The sequence below is a fragment of the Eubalaena glacialis genome, chromosome 14 (assembly GCF_028564815.1).
Source record: "Eubalaena glacialis isolate mEubGla1 chromosome 14, mEubGla1.1.hap2.+ XY, whole genome shotgun sequence".
In the NCBI taxonomy this organism is placed as follows: Eukaryota; Metazoa; Chordata; class Mammalia; order Artiodactyla; family Balaenidae; genus Eubalaena; species Eubalaena glacialis.
Window position 1 is genome coordinate 7,517,104 of NC_083729.1, and position 18,968 is coordinate 7,536,071.

Consider the following 18,968-nt stretch of genomic DNA (forward strand, 5'->3'; position numbering starts at 1 on the left):
TCATTTCCCTTTATCCTCACAACTACACTGTGAAACCAACAGGTTGGGACCATTATTCCCATTTACTGCCAGAGAAACTGAGGCCCAGAGAAGCTCAGAGACAGCCAAGACCAAAAGGCTGGAGAAGTGGGTCCTGGGAGGAGACTCAGGCTGGCCATTTACCATCCGGGGGGGGGGGTCCCTTCTGTACACAGTCCGCATCCCGACTGCAGCCCCCGAGGCTGGCATTCGGTCCCCTTTACAGAGGAGCATCAGAGGCTTAGTCTGGAGCCTTGAGACAGGGGACTGCCTGACTAAAGCCCAGCGAGTAGCCCCCGCCCCAGGCCTCCCGGGAGCTGCCTGTCCAGCCACTGCGTGCTGGGTGCTGGCCCACTGGCTGGGCCAGTTCCTCTCCTCGGTTCCTCTCCTGCTGGGAGGACGTTGCCTCGGGGAAAGACTGCGGCTCACATCCCGGCCGGGAGCATCAGAGTGGAATTGCAGACTCACTGTGCCGCCTGCCTGCGGGTCTTTCCCACGCGGGCTTGGCCTGCGTGAGTCACTCCGCAGCCAGCTGGGCCCAAGCAGCCGGGAGGAATTTACTCCAAGATGTGCAGGGGCCGGTGTCCCAAACCTCCATGCGTAATAAGCCAGCTGAGGTGGTGGCCCCTCTGCCAGCTCTGTCCCCCCCCAGGGCTGACCGAAGTGGGAGCAGATCTGTGGCGGGGCTGGGAGTGGAGGGAGTGGCTTCTGAAATCTCAGACCGGTTCCTGTCTTCAGCCGACGGTGTCCAGCCTGCCGTGGCCTCTTAGGTTTCCTTCAAAAGAGCAGTCAGCCTGCGGCCGGCTCTGGGTCCCTGAGGAGATGCTGTGTGATTTATATGTTTGTTTGTTTCAACCTCGGAGCTTTTATCGTTCGATAGAACAGTGATAGAGTCCTGAGTCCTGATTCCTGGACGAGATTCATTCTGAGCGTTTCCTGGGGCATGGGCTCTTTCTGGGGAGGGTTGGGGGGCATCACCCCCTGTGCCAACCCCTCCTGTCGCTCCCCTTGACCATCTCCTCTGCAGTCGGCATTGCGTTTTTGGCATTCTTCTGCAGTCATGCTCAGTGCGCACGTCCCAGCCTCTGTGGCACTGGGTGGGTTCTCTCTGGGCCTCCTTGCCCTGGCACACGCTGTTCCCTTTGTCCGCCCACCTGGAGAACTCTTGAGCCTTTAAGCCTGGCTCAGACCTGCACTGTCAGGCCTCCCAGCCGTCTCACGGGGGACAGGCCAGCTCGGCTCCGGCACTCCTGGACCCTCTTAAGTCAGCCTCGTTCTACACGTTACCCATCTCGTGGGTGTGCTGGGGGCACCTGGGAAGGGTCTCTGTGTCTTGTTCATCCAGGTGTTTCCATGCCCGGCACAGAGTGGGCCTCGGGAACATTTGTGGGCAAAAGGGAACAAATTTCCCTCCCCACTCCAGCCTGGCATTTGGGGCTGTGCCACCATAAGCCTCAAATTTGCCTTCAAAGCAAGGCACTAAGGCTCCAGGTGGGGCAGAGGAAGCCCCAGGCTCTGTGGCCAGGACTGCACACCTGGATTCCCACCTGGCTCACTCAGGCCCACCTCTCGCCAGGTGCTGCTGGCCCTGCTCCTGGCCTGGCATCCAGCACCCTCTGTAGAAACATGGGACTCACCTACGGCTGGACATGCATGGCAATTTCAGCATTAAGAAAAATCACGCGGCCTTGGTTTTGGTCCTGCCTCGAGTCCTTTTCCTGTTGCATCATCAGAGTCCGTCGAGAGACGCTCATCCTCTCGGGCATTTCCCCTTCCTTTCCCTGTCTTGTTCTTCCCCCGGAGGCTCATTTATGTCTGATCCACTAACCTGCCTTCCTCCACTGGGCAAGCAGCTCAAAGCGCTCGTCCCCTGAAGATTCAAGTAGCAGTGACCTTGGCTCTAGGGTGAGGCTGCACCACTCAATTGAGAGATCCCAGCTGGAGGGCAGAGTAAGCCCCCGTGGCTGAGGACCACATAGTTGGGGGTGTGTTCACTGCAGGAGGGAGGAGGTGGCACCAGTTTGGTGAATGGACCTCTACTCTGCTGCAGCTGGTCCTGTGCCGATACATGGAACTTTCCAGAACACCAAGTCTGAATTACAGAATGTCCCTTCCTGGAGCTTCAAACCTGAGCAAGAGAGCACTTTGTCATCCTAATCCCTGATGTTCCTTCCCATCTTCCTGTTACTGGAAGAGTCACAAACTGTTAGAACAAGAGGGTCCTAGAAGAAACCCATTCACTTGTTCATCTGTTCATTCATTCGGACACTGTGCTAAGCCCTTGGACACGCAACCATTATTCAGATATTTTTACTGAGCCTAGTTGCGTGCCAGGCCCTGTTCTGGGCAGTGTGGGGATGTAATGGTGAGCAAGAGCAGGGAGTCAACCATGTATCAGTATAGTGCCAAGTAGTAGGAACAGCCACGAAAAGGGGGCAGGGTAAGGGCGGATGCTGCTTGAGATGGGCTCTTTGGAGGAGGTGCCCCCAAGAAGACTCGAGCAAAGATGTGAACATTGAGGGAGTGCACTTTGCAGATACTGAGGGGGAGGGCAGACCAGGTGGAGGGAACTGCAAATACAAAGGCCTTGGGGCTAGAACATGCTAGCAGGTTCTCCTACTAGCATGAGTGAGACATCCTCTTTCCTAAAGGAGGTCCCAGTCTAATGAGGGAAAAACATTAGTAAACGATGTACTAAAAGTTGAGGTCATAATAGAAATAAGTTTAAAAATGGTATTGGAATGCAAAAGGAAGAGCAACTGTAGAGGGGTTGGGAAATGCCTCCGTGAGTAGGTGACATTTGAGCTGGGCTTTGGTGGATGAGTAGGAGTTTGCTGGGTGGCTGAGAGGAGCAGCCACATGGCTGACCTGGTGATTTCAGGCACAAAGTATTCAGGGAAAGCTATCCACAGTTCCTATTGCTGTTGTGTTAGCAGTTTCTGCAAGGGAAAGAACATCCTCTCCTCTTGGGGACTTTCCTTTCCTTTTCTCCACCTCTTCCTTTTCCCCTGCCTCATTTAGGGCATGTCAACCTCAGGAAAGTGGAAGGAGAGGATGGCTCAAGATAAGGAGGAGATTTCTCTGCCTTGCTTGGTCAGCCTGCCTCTTTCCTTCCTTCTTCCTTCCTCTCTCTTTTCCTCTCCTCCCTCCCTCCCTCCTTCCATCCTCTCTTTTATATATTTTTAAAGCTTTGGGGAGTCGTGGGATTTTAAACTGCTGGGGTGGGTACAGAAGTCAGGAGGACTTTCAGTTGGATTTCTCAACCATGGTCACTGCCTGAAGCCCATCCAGCATGTGAAACTGTGATGCAACAGTTTTTCAGGAAGCCTCTGGAAACGGGCTCCCCGAGGTCCGTGGGCTGAATTTGGATCTAGGTACACCCTGTAGCCACCAGCTCCAGAGGTGTTACTAACCCCCTCTTGCCCTAGATCTCACCTGGGGCTTTTGTGTTCTCCCTCAGAAGAGGAGGAGGGACACCCCCTTTCTGCAGCCCCTCCCCCTGGCCTTACACCTTAGCCAGGACCAGACCTGGGTCTTCATTGCAGCTGGCCTCCGGCAAAGTTCTTGAAGCTGCTGAAAATAGAAACTTGTGGGACTCACATGTAATTATGAAACGCAAACACCCTTATCTTTCACTCAAGGGCACCAAGGAGTGAAATAAACACAGGCCACCTCTCCCAGCTGGGTCGCAGTTAGCAGTGGGTCTGTAAACAGGACGCTAAGGAACTTGGTAGCCCCCTAAACCGCGCCCCAAGGATCTACCCAGTGCTGAGCAACCACTAGATAGACAACGCAAGTCACCTACGTATGTAATTTTAACTTTTCTGGTAACCACCTTAAAAAAGTAAAAAGAAACAGATGAGATTAATGTTACCAAAATGATTAATCCTACTATATCTCAAATGGTATCATTTGTCATTTCACATGTAATCAGGATAGAAAAATTATTTTTTAATTAATTAATTGATTTTTGGCTGCGTTGGGTCTTTGTTGCTGCGCATGGGCTTTCTCTAGTTGCGGCGAGCGGGGGCTACTCTTTGTTGTGGTGTGTGGTCTTCTCATTGCCGTGGCTTCTCTTGTGGTGGAGCACGGGCTCTAGGCGCGCGGGCTTGCTCAGTAGTTGTGGCTCGTGGGCTCTAGAGCGCAGGCTCAGTAGCTGTGGCGCACGGGCTTAGTTGCTCCGCGGCATGTGGGATCTTCCCAGACCAGGGCTCGAACCCGTGTCCCCTGCATTGGCAGGGGGATTCTTAACCACTGCGCCACCAGGGAAGTCCCGAAAAATTATTAATGAGATATTTTTTCCCTGTATTAAGTCTTCAAAATCCAGTGAGAATTTTACTCCTAGGGCACTTATATGAATTCAGATTGGCCACATTTTAAGTGCTCAATAGCCACTGTGGTTACTATATTGGACAAATACAGCTTATAGATGGAAGAACTGAGGCACCAGCGAGGTGGAGGGGGCGTGGCAGGGGCGGGGTCAGAAAGCTGGGAGGCGGGGTCTCCAGCTCAGGTCCTGGGGAGCCTGCCCGACTGCGCCCTCTAGCGTCCAGCCAACCGCACTGCAGCCGGAGCCACCCCTGCACCGGGTCCTGGCAGTTGTCGCAGACCTCTTGGGACAGGACTGGCCCCTCCTCAGAGCAGCTGCACTAGAAGCCCAGGCAGCAGGCGGCTTGCTTCCCACCCGCATACTGGGAGGAAAGAAGGACACGAATGCAGTCAGCCTCTTTTCCCCCTAGGACCCGGGCTCAGCCACCGGAGGAGCGTTTCTCCATGAGTCATCAGGAGAAAGACCCAGGGCTGGTGCTGCATGAGAAACAACACAAACCGCCAGTTTTTCTCCTGCCCCTCCGGCCCCCCCGTACCCCACCCCACCCAGCGTGTCCTGTTCTGCCAGACAGAACAAGCGCTGTCTCAAGTGAGCCCTCCAGTTCCTTGAAGTGCAAATTCACTGCCGCCGCCCCTCCAGCCTTTGGCCTTTTATAAGGAGTTGGTTCCTCCCACCTCTCCCATCATCTTCCCCCCAAGTGTTTCTAAGTCTGGTTGGACCAGCAAGCTTTGGAGATCTGAGGTGATGAAAGCGTTTTAGAGCAATGGGATGAAATGTCTACCCACGCCGGCAGCAGGCGTTGAGCTGTGATTAATGGGACACACGCGCCCTCGGTTCCAGGAGCCTCGCCGGGCAGCTGATAGGAACTACGCCATTAAAAAGGCTTTAATTTGCAGGCAATACAGACTTTGGGTTTAATATTTTCATAGGGCTCCCCAGTTACATGTTTACTTTTTTTTTTCTTTACAATTTAACACATTGAGAACAATAACAGAGTAACTGAGAAGCAGAGAGATGGCTGTTAGCGCTACATTAACTCCCTCCCCCATTTTTCCATTACTGTGAATTAAAATGTCGTCTTCGATGCCCTCAGAAGGCTGTTGTCTGATCCAACCCCTGCTTGGTCGTGAAGCTTTTTAAGCCCAGTAAGAGATGGCTCTGACCTTGAATCAGTTGTCCTCCCCTGGCACGTCCATTCTTCACCCCATCTTTCACTGGAGATGAAAGTAAGATTTTCTGGTAAATGAAAGCTGGGGTGTTTGCCTGATGACAGGGCCAGGGGGCCATTTCTGCTGGGAAGTGGGAGTGGTGGCTTTGTCTTTGCAGAAAGGCTTGCGTTTTGTCAGCCATCTTCCCAGCCAGCTGGTCGTCAATAAGGTTGGTTCATTGGCTTAATTAGTAACAGAGGGGTCACTGGGGTGCAGCGTTCCACCATCCACCATGTTCCCTTGAGGCTGCCTGCTTCGGGCCAAGAGCCTCCGGGACAGAGTGCTGAAATGAGGTTCTTTGGAAATATTTCACCCGAGCCTTTGGAAAGCACACGCAGGCTGATCCAGGAGGTGATGGGGAGTGCCGGTGGGGCTTTATGTGACATTCATGGGCCCCACTTCACGGCTTCATGAGAGTCACAGTGGGAAGGCCGTCTTGTGAAACTGTGTGGTGAGAAGTTTAATGGCAAGGAGACAGAGGAGGTGGTCGCCAGCTGGAAGCCCTGCCTGTCACAGACAAGCTCGTGCCTCGCAGAAGCCTCAGTTCTTTGTCTCTAAGTCGGAGATGTCGGAGATGCCCTTGCCTGCTCCCAGTCTGGTCAAGCGTGACCCCCGCCTGCAGGGCCTGGAACCTGCCTGTGCACCCTAGAGGTGGCCTGTGGGAGTCAAGCCTCCAGTGGCTTTTAAAGTCCTTGTCATTCAGTTTGGATTCCGCGTGCCACCTTTCTAGGCAGACTGCCTCCGCTCCACGTGGGAATGAAGGATTCCTCCTCGGAGGTTGGACCTTCCCCCGCCCCCTCCTTCGTGTCACTTATTATGCCCCATCCGTATGCCATAAGCAGCCTGGAGTGAGAACCAGGACCTCCGTCCCCAGGCATTCAGAGGACCCAATGGACTGGAGTATACTGCGCACAGCCTGTGCAGCCAGCCTGGAGCCAGACCCAGAGGACACGCCGAGGGCAAGGGCGGCCTGCACTCCTGGGCTGAGGTTTTGGGGGGCAGAGCACCGGCTAGTGGACACATGTGCACCACAAGCATTTGCACAATTACTCAGGTGCAGGATGTGATGAGGCACACAGGATTTGTAGACAGCGGGTTTCTGGATTCTTCCAGGGGATGCTGTACCACCTTCCCTGATTCCATTGCCTGTCTTGGGGTGGGGGGGGTCAGCCCTTGTGATGAGAGGCTTCCGCATCTCAATAGGGACACAGGATTCTTCGACCTGGGGCCTCCAGACCCAGGGGTCCTAGACCATCAGACTGCAGAGGGGCCCAAAGAACACTGTGGTCCTTATACCGCCTGGCCCCCCCCCCCGCACCGGTTTTAAAATTTGTGGTAAAACATACATAACATGAAATTGACCATCTTCGCCATTTCTAAGTGTACAGTTCAGTTGTGTTAAGTACATTCACACTGTTGTGCAACCAATAATCTCCAGAACTCTTTTCCTCTAAATTCAGCTTGGGCTCTTAGGGAATTTCTGCAAACATAAGCCCTCTCCCCAACTCTGGATTTTTACCTGGTACCCCAGGATGGCTTCGACATCCTTGGAGTTGTCTCGAACTTTCTGTAGCAAAATTAATGTCACCGACTTTTACAACGGTAATGCTATAAGTCAGCCCTTTAATTCAGCTGACTGGGCATGGTCAAGAAATCAAAGCAGAGGTGGGTTCCCTACTTGAAAGCCGTGGGGTCTCCCTAAAGGACACTGGAAAATCAATGATGGATTCCTGCAACATCATCCTCAAAAATGTGGTCTCCCATCAGCCCTGATTTTGGCAGCCCCAGATTTTCCTAACTCAACCTTCAAGACAGTGGCAGGAAAACATGTTTTTCCACCCACGATTTCTTGATAGTTTTCCCCCAAAGTAAAACTTATCTTTGTTTCCTGGACCCATCCCTCAATTTCTCCCAGCCTTGCTTTTCCTCTCTGTACAGCTTGGAATGCCAGGCCTGCCCTGCCCATCTCCCAGGGTTCAGGGTCGATCGTAGAGCTCCGTGGTCAAGTTCAAATGGACTCCTGGTCACATCCCAGCTCCAGCAGCTGTGGGACCCTGGGAAAGTTACTTGACACCCCCGGGCCCCAGTTTCACCATTTGTGAAATGGTCTGCACAGTGCCTGGCACAGCTTGGTGAATTGTGGCTGCAGTGGGGGGTTTTGATGCTAAAATGGACCAGTGTGAGTGACTTGCCTGCATCCTACATGCTCTGGCCTTGAGGAGCTCTTCAAAGGCAGGACCCAGACCTGATATGTCTGTCCCAGAGTCCTACCTTCTCCCCTCTCCCCATCCCGTGAGCCCCCAGAACTCTCAGGAAGGACCCCCTGCATTGCATCCCCCAAAGGGGAGCACACCCAGGCTCTGCTGGAATGCCAGCTTTGCCAGAAACCACCCTGCCTCAGAGTTAGCAGGTGTCTGTATATGTGTGTACACAACCAGCACCAGCACTGCAGCGGGAAGGCCCACTCAACCAACACAGACATCTGTTCTGCGCCGGGCCCAGCGGGCCGCTGGGATTCTGCAGCCCCACGTGCCTGCCTGCGGGGACACGTGAGAAGGGCTGGGAAAGCTGAAGCCTCCCCGGGCAGACCTCGGAGCCCTCGGCTGTCACCTTCTAGCGGTTGTGTCGACCGTACTTGTCGTGCTCCCTGATATGGTCCCTTCCTTTCCATAAACATTCGTTACATTGGGTGGAGGAGGTGTTAGGAGTTTGGCATTTCTGTGGGATCAGAAAGAACACAAATCACAGACAGATTCTGAGGCCAGTTGATACCGTTGTTCTGAGCCGTGGTTTGGTTTTCGCTGAGGTGAATGGATTCTAAAAGGACCGACCGTGGGAATTCCCTGGTGGTCCAGTGGTTAGGACTCAGCACTTTCACTACCCGGGCCTGGGTTCGGTCCCTGCTCAGAGAACTAAAATCCTGCAAGCCATGCGGCGCAGCAAAAAAAAAGAGAAGATTTAGAAGGACCAACCCTGAGCTCTCAGAGCCCAGAGCTTCACAGAAGGTGGGTTGTTTCCACGATGAAAAGTGCAGGAAGGCTAATTGGGAGAAGGATGTACCATTAACTAGTGAAGGCGGCCGGGAAGGCCATGTTCATGACCACGGTGCCCTCCCCTGGACCAGCCTCCCCTGGACCAGCCTCCCCTGGCTGCCCCCAGCAAGATGTGGGACAGGGGGCCAGACGACCTGGTCCGAGGGCTGGCTTTGCCGCCAGAGCCTCCGGGTCTGTTTCCTCCCTGGTGAAGTGGGACTAATACAGACAAGGTGTCTGATAAAAACAAAAGTGTCCCACAGTCCGTGGACCTTCTTCTGATTGTCCCCGATGCTGGCAGATCAGGAGTTAAAGCTTTGGGAACCTCACGGTGCCTGGCACGGGGTTCTGCCTCACGGATGCTGATGCCACACGGTATCAGGTCAGTTCTCGGGGCAGCTGTCTTAGGGCCCCAGAGCTGCTGCATCAAAGCACCACAGATTGGACAGCTTCAAAAACAGAAATTTATTCTCTCTAGCTTCTGGAGGCTGCAAGTCCAAGATCAAGGTGTCGGTTGGTTTGGCTCCTTCCGAGGCCTCTCTCCTTGGCTTGAAGACGGCCGTCTTCTCCCCGTGTCCACACATGGTCTTCCCTCTGTGTGTCTGTGTCCCAAGCTTCTCTTTCAAGGGTACCAGTCAGATTGGATTAGGCCCCACCCGTATGACCTCATTTATCTTAATTACCTCTTTAAGGGCCCTGTCGCCAAATACAGCCACATTCTGAGGTCCCAGGGTTAGGACTTCAGCGTGTGAATTTGGGGGGGACAGTTCAGTCCACGACAGCAGCTGACCCGCTCTGCCCACCCCTGCAGACACGTGGGCACACGGTGCTGGCAGAACGGGCTCAGGTCTCAGCTGAAGGAGTGAGGAGCGAGGAGGGGCAGATGCAGTGAAACTCTCCACATTGCAGCCTCTTCTGCTCGTGGATGCTGCCTTTGAAGCACGAGACGGGAAGTTGAAGGAGAGACACCTAAGACAAACCACTCCTCTCCACACCCTCCAGACACTGGCTAGGAGACTTTCACAATTAAGGGGAGTGTGGAAAATACCAAGCCTTGAGAGCAGCTGAACTGAGTAAAGGACTGAAGATTAGCCTTTTTAGTGCAGGAAATGCGGAGGTGGAAGTGTGCAGTCTGCGGGGTGTCTTAAGTCAAGTCTGGGAGCCCTGGGGCGGGGGAGTGGGGCTGCTGGGGGCCATTGGAAACTGACAACCAAGTTACGTAGAGATTTGCTGGTTTCCACCTATTAGGATCAACCTATAGGTAAAGCAGAAAGTAGAGATTGTAAACCTTGGTGATGTACAAATAGTGGTTCCCACACACGACAGGAGCTGATGTGGAAGGAAGGTGGAGAGGTTAGGGGAGGAGAGGGGGATCAGTAGCTTGATCGTAGAGAGAGAGAGAGATCCGGGTCAAGTTGCTCAAGCAAGAAATAGAGGATTCGTGTGTGTTTATTTTTTTGAATTAAAAAAATACACGGAGTTCAACATTTGAAATTACAAAAAGGGTTTACACTAAAAAGTCTCTGTTTGTATAAAAAATAAAAATAAAAAATATATATAATAATAAACAGAAAGTAATGGTAGAGGGATATTTATTAAAAGAAAATATGTTTGTTGTAAAAGAATAAATGATCCAAAGAACATTAAAAAAAAAAAAAGAAAACCAACTATACCTCAATGAAAACTAAACAAAAAAATAAGTCTCTGTTTGACCCTTGTCTATCAGCCGTCTCTCTGTAGCCAGTGTTATCATTTCCCAAGAAGTCATTCCAAACATACAAACACGCACATATATTTTCTCTTTTTTTTCCTTCCACAAACGGTGGCAAACTCTATGTGCTGTTCTGCACCTTTTCTTTTCACTTAAAAATAGATCTTGATGATTATTTCACATGTTAGTAATGACAGACGCCTGGGTTGTTTATTATTACAGACAACGTGTCGGAATTGGCCGTGTACACAGGCTATTTGCGCGGGTGGGAGCATCTTTAGATTTGTTCCTAGAAGTGGGGTTGCAGCGTCGAAGGGAACGTGTTTGTAATTTTGAAAGATATTCCCAAATCCCCCTACCTGGGGGATAGAAAAGGAACTTTTCTGTAATTTAAATTTATATCAATTTAAATTTCATATAATTTCAAGTCATAAAGATAACAAGTAAAAACAATGACATATGTGTATGAAACTAATAAAACCTGGGAGGAGACAAAGAAGAAAAAGGAAGTGCCAGGGAAAATATGTGAACTACATTGATTATATTTAGTAATGGGGATTCAGTACTTAATGTTTAGCATTCATAAATGTTAAGAAGCAGTTCAAGGTGGTTACCTCTGGGACGAGGGTGGAAAACCTTTTGTTTTTATTTTCTATTCTATATGCTTCAAAAATGAGTAAGCCAGGTACTAGTATTACTGTGAAAAATCAGAAAATAAAATGAGGTGGCGAGGTGAAAGCTGTATTAACGTCTAGTAAGAGTACCACCCCAGGGTCAGTCTTACGGATGAGTCTTATGGAAAACCTCGCGGGGGAGCACGCTTCTGCACGCCCGCAGGTGCCTGAGACTTGACTACAAACCTCAGAGACATTCATGTACTCTTGGTGCTAATTGTAGATCCACCCCTGCCCCCCACTCCCAACCAGAGGGCTTCTCAGAGGCGAAAACAAACAAGAGGGACTCCTTAAAAGCTTCTATATAAAGCAGAAACTAACACACCATTGTAAAGCAATTATACTCCAATAAAGATGTTAAAAAAAAAAAAAAAAGCTTCTGGATGCCTGTTCTAAGGATAAAATCAGAACATGGTGCCCGAACAAGAAAAGAACTGCTCAGAACACAGGGTGTGGGGTGCAGTCAGCGTGACAGTTTTGCCTGAAGCTGATGAGGGTGGTGAGATTCATCCTCCAATCTTGTACAGCCCCTGCTGGGCACTTGATAAACGCCTCATTCCATTGATTTCAAGTTGCTGTTTTTTCCACATTTTCACATTCTGGAAGTCAGGATATGCCTTGCAGCGCGAGGTGGCCTGTCCTGACTCCACCGGAGTATCCTGGCCTTCCTAGTGGTACACAGACCGAGGGCCCCCCTCCCCGCAGGGGTCCTAGGAGGACTGAGGCATCGCATCGCGGGAAGGGCCGGAGGCGGGCCTCTCCGGCCCTTGGTGCGGGACACGTGGGGGACGTTTCTTCGCCCCGCTCGGTGGCTGTAGGCTGTGGGGAGCCCTCCCCCGCCCTGATGGCCCCAGCCCGGGCCCCTGTCTTGCAGGTGTCGCCGCCGGCCGCCATGGGCAAGCAGAACAGCAAGCTGCGGCCCGAGGTGCTGCAGGACCTGCGGGAGAACACGGAGTTCACGGACCACGAGCTGCAGGAGTGGTACAAGGGCTTCCTCAAGGACTGCCCCACCGGCCACCTGACCGTGGACGAGTTCAAGAAGATCTACGCCAACTTCTTCCCCTACGGCGACGCCTCCAAGTTCGCGGAGCACGTCTTCCGCACCTTCGACACCAACGGCGACGGCACCATCGACTTCCGGGAGTTCATCATCGCGCTGAGCGTGACCTCGCGGGGCAAGCTGGAGCAGAAGCTCAAGTGGGCCTTCAGCATGTACGACCTGGACGGCAACGGCTACATCAGCCGCAGCGAGATGCTGGAGATCGTGCAGGTGCGCCCCGGAGGGAGGGGCTGGCGGGGCGCAGCCGCGGGGGGTGGGGGTGGGGTGGGGGCGTGGTCCCCCGAGGCCCCGCCCACTCCGGACAGCCCTCCTGTCCTGCCCGCGCCTTCAGCCCTTCGCGGCTAGGTGGCTGCCAGCCCCTCCCTCGTGCACTTTTGAAAGTGACCAGTTGTCACCGGACTGGCGGGTCCTTGCAAATAGTGATGAGAAGAGCCATTGTTTACTGATCACTGGCCATCCATCAGGCCTGGCCTAAGCCCTTTGATGAGTTGTGGCCTTCCCGACCCTGGCGGGGCGGGGGTGGGGTGGGCGGAGCGGGGGGTGGAGGTGTCGTTCTCTGCATTTCACAAAATCTGAGGCTGGGTGGGGGATGGTGATTTCCTGAGAGTTAACAGAGCTGAATTATAGTAATTCAGGGAGAATTATAGTAATTGAGAGGACCCTTGACACTTGCAGAAGGCACCTGCCAAGACCTGTTTGAGTCCCCGTATCTGAGAATAAAAGAACAGTTTGTCATGTCCCCAGGAACGTGCAGTTGTAAAGCAAAACTGAAACGTTAGTGGTCACAGAATAAGCTCTGGTACAGAAAGCACCACTTCAGAGACCTCTTCTCCTGGACTCCAGTCAACAGCTCTGGCAGGGGAAGCTGTTTTCCAGAAAGAAACCGTGTTTTGTCCACTTCCCCAGCTTCCTAGGTGTGTGGTAGAGAGGCACAGAGCTGCCGTTCCCTGGGTGCCTCCCTGCATTCCCACTCCTGGAGCCTGGGAGCTTCAGTTCTAGAATTCCTCAGAGGAGATGTCCTCTACATGGAAGGAACTTCCGGGCTAAGCCACAAACAGAGGGTATCAAACTCATGAACTCCTAGACCAGCAGCAAGTGGCCTGAGGAGTGACCAACCTATTTCCTGAGCAGGTGGTTTTCGCACAGTGAGAATAAATCAGCACAGGTTCAGGGGACTCTGCTTCAGCTGTCGCTCCTGGCTCTTAGTGACAAGCGGTGGCAGAAGGAAGAAATCTCCTTCTCAGGAATCACCTGTCCCGGCCCACAAGCTGGCCCTTACGCTTCCCTGTCCCTGGCCAAGCAGACCGGCCCGGCCAAGACTTAGAGACACAGCAGGACAGCGAGGGGCCCCATGCCTGTCCAAACGGGATCTGGCTGCTAGGCCCCCAGACCAAGTTCCCAAACTCTGAGACCCTTCCCGTGACACCCGCAGGTGGCTCCTTGGCCTGCTGAGCGGGATGCCCGGCCACTACACCTTCGTCAAAACGGACTGGGTTCTAAGTACTTCAGAGCCGACCAGAGGCCGGGAAGGGCCTTGGCTCTGCCTCCTCTGCACTTGAGCAAGTGCCTGCCCCTCTCAGGAGGGGGTCCTGTCCCAAGGGGCCCTGAAAGACACACTGGCCATGCTGTGAGGCCTGGCCACCTCCACCCTCCTCGGCAAATGGAGAGGGGGCAAGGAGGAGAGAGTATAACAGATACCAGAAGCCTCACTTGGGATCATTCCTTTTTGGTTTGGTTTTGTAAACCTGCTTTTTAAGATGCTACAACTCTCAGACTTCTGCTGTCCTTGGTGTGTTGTTTCAGGAATGAGACTCTCAGTCAAGCCATCTCCGCACAGAAACCCACAGTGGCACAGCCCCTCCCCCTCACGAGTTACTCTGATGAGCTTCTGGTCACTGGCCTCATCACGCCCCCTGGACCCACACACACACACACACATGCACACACACACCCACCACTGGGCCGGGCCCCTTGGACAGAGACACACAGAAACGACTGGCAATGGTGCTGAGCCCTTGGATGGCAGTGTCCTGGGGTTCTCGGTCCTGCTGGAGACACCCATCTGCCCTGGCGCTGGCCTTTCTGGGGCTAGTTATGTGGCTTTCCCTGTGGGCTGTCTTTTTTGCTTTTAACTCAGGTACAGCAATCCCATAGTCAAATGTTTGCGGCTACGTGTGCTGAGTGATGGGCAGTGCACGTATGCGCCTGTGTCACCACCACCCTCTGTGAGTTAGGGAGCATTCCCAGCCCCACAGAAGGCCTGGGAACTGTCCCACCTCCCCGCCCCGCAGACACCCACAGGCTTATAGCTGTCAAAGTGGGTTGTTTTGCCTGTTCTTGAACTTCGCGTAAATGAGTCTGGCTTCCTTTTGCTCACGTGCTGTCTGTGACATGCATTCACACTATTGGGAGTAGCAGAGAACATTCCAGCTGGGGAAGGGCCCTGAAGCTGGTGAGCATCCTGACCTCTTGTCCTGCTGTGGGCTGGGCAGAAGCTTATGCCTGTGCCCCATCCGCCCAGGGACACTCTGGAACCTCTGAGCACATCTGTCTGTGTCCCCCTTTGCAGGCTATATACAAAATGGTGTCCTCCGTGATGAAGATGCCCGAGGATGAGTCCACGCCGGAGAAACGGACGGACAAGATCTTCAGGCAGATGGACACCAACAATGATGGTAGGATCCCTGTGTGTCTGTGCCCCACTGCTGGGAGCAGAGATGTGTTTGGGACCTTTTCCTCCTTCTCTGCAGCTTCTCAGGCCTCACCTGGCCCACACCTGGCCCTGCCCGGCCAGTGCAGCTGCGCTGAGGGGAGAGCCGGAGTTTGGAGTCGGGGCACTGGGCCAGCATCCTGCCCCATGAGCCATAGTCTCCTTGCTTCTAGAACGGGGAGACTGTAGGCCCGTGGGCGTGTCCCGGGGAGAAGAGGCAGGTGTGCCCTTGGCACCTGGGCCCTGGAGGGGTTGGGATCAAGCCTCCCAGGTGGTGGGGGTCCCTTTGCCCCCCATCATCCCTCCCCCAAGCCTCAGTGGCCCCAGGGACTCTGTCAGGATGTGCTGGCCTGCAGCAGCTCTGCCAGGATCTCTGGGCCCACACCGCAGCAGAAGTGGAGTGTCCGGGGGGGGGGCGGTGGCGACCATACAGTGAGGACGTGCCCTGTGTTTCCTTCTCTGCATTGGCCGTGAGCTTCTGCAGGGTCCCTGCTGGGGAAGGTAGCTATGAAACTGGATGGATCCGCACCTCTTGCCAGTGCTAAGTGCAGTCCCAGAGTCAGGTCTGATTTGTTTTTGAAGGATAAAGAAATGCAGCATTTAGAAAAGAAAAAGAGAAAATACCCCCGGGCTGTGCTGGAGATTAAAAATAAGCTAATGCACAGAAAAGTGCTCCTAAACCCTAAAGTGCGGTTTGCAGATGATGCCAAGGACTGAGCCAGCAGGGGGAGGGGGGCAATGTGGCTGCAGGCACATCATCCGCAAGGAAACAGTTTTCCAAACACGATCCATCAAATGTAAAACAAGATGGCCTCGTGCCTGGCGTTGCCTTTGGGCCAATTTAAAACATGTCTTCTGCCTTCCAGGGTAGCAGCACAGGCTTTGGGTTCAACAGACCTGCTCCAACCAATCTTGGCTTTTCTGAGCCTCGGTTTACTCCTCTGTGAAATGGGGATAATAATTCAGTCTCTTGTGGTTTTGAGGATTCAGTGACATGGAGCCAGTAGAGCTCTTAGCACAGCGTCCGGCTCTCCCTCCACCCACCTCTGCCCTGACCCCTCAGGGCCTGCTCTGGGCACCTTCCCAGGGTGTTTGTGAACTTGGGCCTGTGCCCACCAGGACAGAGCTTCTCCTGTGAACCCCGGGGTCCATGCGTCCCTGGAGCTCGGGGAGGGGTGGAAGAGGTGATGTTGGAGGAGAGAAGAGTGAAGCAGGGGTGGTCCAGAGCTAGGCCCTCGTCCTTCTCTGGGAACTGCCCCACACCTTCCCTGCCCCCCTAGGAAAGCACAGGTATCATTGAAGCACCTTCTCCTGTGACCTGAGCCTGGCCGAGCACCAGGAACACCCTGATGGCTGCAGGACAGACGGTGCTCAGGGATCCCCAGCCCCTTGCCAGCCCCGCTTTCTGCCCGGAGGAGAGGCTGGTGCTTTCAGAAGCTCCTCGCCCTGAGTGGTCGGAGTAAAGTGCCCACCGACCATATGAATAGTAACAAAGCCCAGTAACCCCTCTCCATCATCAGAGGGGCCCAGAGATCTTCTCTTCTGCCGAGGGGATGGCTGCCCCCTCCCTTCCCAATCCATCCCTTAGCCTGGGGTTGTTTAGTCTCCCTCGGGGCCAGCCTGTCTGCCCCCGCTGCTGGGGACCCACAGGCGGAGGTGTCCGTCTCGGCAGTGGGCAAGCAGGAGGTCCCTGCCTGGCTTCCTGGCAGCAGCTCACTAGCTGAGTGCATCCTGCAGGCCAGGCGTGGGCTGAACCCCTCAAACACATCCTCCCAATTAACCTTCCCGGTGGCCCTTTGAGATGGGCGTTCCCACTATCCCACCACACAGATGAAGACCCTGGGACGTGGAGAAGTTGGTAGCTTGCCCATGGCGGCAGAGCTGTGAGCCCTTTGTGTGCTGGGCATGGCCTCAAGCTCCTGCATTCCCTTTACTGCTGTCCTCCGGGGTAAATGGCTCTATTTCATTTTATAGCTGCAGAGCCTCAAACGCAGAGGCAAGAAGTAGGTCCCCACCCAGGCCTGGCCCTCTCGACCCTGGGTTAGTTATGGTTTAGAGGCAGATGTCATGTTCTTTCTGGACAAGGCACATCTTTCTTAAATAAGGCGTGGGGCTATTTCTAAAAGGGTTTGAATTGCCCCACCAGGCACGGCCTGCTGCCATACTGGGTACGTCCCTTGCGATGCCCGGTGCTTTGCAATGAGCACTGAAAGCAAAAAAGGTTTTTCCAGAAATGCCCTGGAAGTGTGTGGAGCCTGGACGCATCTAGCTTCAGGAGGGCTCAAGACTTGGGCCAGAGGAGACGTCCCTGACACAGGAGCCGTCCCCGTGCTCTCCTAAGGGTGATGAACAGTGAGCACTGGCTAACTCCCATTTCTCCCGTCCTCCATCCCACAGGCAAATTGTCCCTGGAAGAATTCATTAAAGGTGCCAAGAGCGACCCATCCATCGTCCGGTTGTTACAGTGTGACCCCAGCAGCGCCAGTCAGTTCTAAGGGGTCGGTGTCTGGACAGTGCAGAGAAACACAGGCTTGTCTTGCCGTTTAAGCTTTGCTTGCAAAAGTGGATGCCTCTTCAATCATTCCTGCTCTCCCGGGGCGGCCAGGCTACACGCACCTGCCGGCTTGGTGGCCACGCCTCCCTCCTCACCTGGCCTCCTCCCGCCCCCTCCCCAGTCCCTCCAGGACGAACTCCCCGGCATGTGGTTACTCCCAGAGCTCACGGTGTCCTCGCTTCTGGGGCACCTCCCTGCCCGCAGGGAGCCCAGAGGACACCCTGAGGATCCCGGTGGGACTTTCTAAGATCGCGCCATGGCCAGCTGATTGATTTTGTGATTGCAGGTGACTCTGTGGGAAAGACGGGGACAAGAACAGAGGGAGAGTAGACGGGCAAGCCCTCCCCGTGCATGGCTCCACCCAGCTCGTTCGTTTTCTCTGACCAAAGCCGCTTGCACGTATATATACTGTGGTCTCCTTTTAATATATAAGTTATACGTATGGTGAAGTGAAATGTAATGTGTAGGTCCCATATTTAATGCCTCGATTGCCTTTGAAGCGTGGTTCCCTCATGGCCTGTGATCTCTCCGAGCCTGGTTATTTTGTGGTATTTATGCCCTCAACCTGCCCTTTTCAAAAGGACATGCATGCGTGCCCAGGGCCGTGGAGACCCTCCCGTCCGCGTAGTGAACGCAGCATCTCTGTAAGGTTTGTCCTCCCTGTTGATTGGTCTGGCAGTTCCTGTATTAAAATGATCAAATAAATGGCATTGTCTGAGTTTTGTGTGGGATCGGGAGACCCCCGTTCTGCTGCCGTGGCCTCCGCGCTCTCCGGAACAGGTGGATTCGGCAGGTCCTGCTGCTGTTTGTAAACTTGGCCCCTTCTGTATCCATGTAGCCGTTACTGTGTCTATAAATCTTGTGCAGCCTGTTCTTCAATATCTGCCTAATGCCAAGAAATATTTGTGGAAATGAAAGATGACAGTTCTTGGCAGGTTTGACTGTCAGGCTTCTGCCTGCATCCACCCCCCCGCCCCCCGGCTCTCCCGCCAACCCCATGGTTTAATCAGCAAGGTAGCAGGACCGCACACCCCCAGCGAGGACTCCATGTGCCGAGACTAATGCGGCAGCTGGGGGGCGTCGCTAAGGATGTCCAGGTTCCTTCCGCCTCCCCACCTCCCTGCCCCCGGCCTCACAGGCAGCTTCTGTCCTCGCACTTGAATCCTTGGGGTCCCCGCAGGGCTGTCACCGTGCAGGGCAGTGCAGCTGACATGGGAGCCTTCCACAGGCAGGACGAGAAGCAGCCTGTCTTCTGTTCTTCCTTAAAGGGGAGGAGAACTTTCCAAAATTCTCCTGTCCTCCCTGCCCACCCCTTCTCAGTGCCTTGGCCAGGAGTGTGAGGTGACCACGACTGGCCAGTCAGGATGCACCCAGCTGATGAGGGCCCCCTCCCCCCAGAGGGCATGGCGCCGGGAAGGGTGAACAGGATTGGGGTTCTGGTTCCAGTGTCTGGCACATCCACCCATGGGCCACGCCACCTCGCTGAGTCTCACCTGTGGAAGCCGTGCAGCAGGGAGACGGGATCAAGGTAAGTGGGCCGAGCGCGTAGCTCAGAGCCTGACCCACAGCAGGCGGTCAGGCACCCTGGCTGTTTGGCTGGTTTTAGAAATCTTAATACCTTTCACCACTCCATGCCTCTGAATAGAAACGGTGAGCCCTTCTGCAAGTGAC

The 18,968-nt window shown here is 54.0% G+C and overlaps 1 protein-coding gene across 2 annotated transcripts in view; it reads left to right on the forward strand.

Moving 5' to 3' along the window:
• HPCAL1 (hippocalcin like 1) overlaps positions 1-18,002 on the forward strand; it is a 122,028-nt gene extending 104,026 nt beyond the window's left edge. Inside the window, exons 3-5 of one of the 2 annotated variants that reach the window (XM_061210448.1) lie at positions 11,828-12,243; positions 14,603-14,708; positions 17,141-18,002. In XM_061210448.1, the coding sequence (XP_061066431.1) occupies positions 11,866-12,243; positions 14,603-14,708; positions 17,141-17,238 (582 nt within the window). In that variant the 5' untranslated portion in view covers positions 11,828-11,865 and the 3' untranslated portion in view covers positions 17,239-18,002. The remainder of the gene's footprint in view (positions 1-11,827; positions 12,244-14,602; positions 14,709-17,140) is intronic. The other variant, XM_061210447.1, reaches the window with a different exon arrangement.
• Positions 18,003-18,968: the final 966 nt, after the last annotated feature.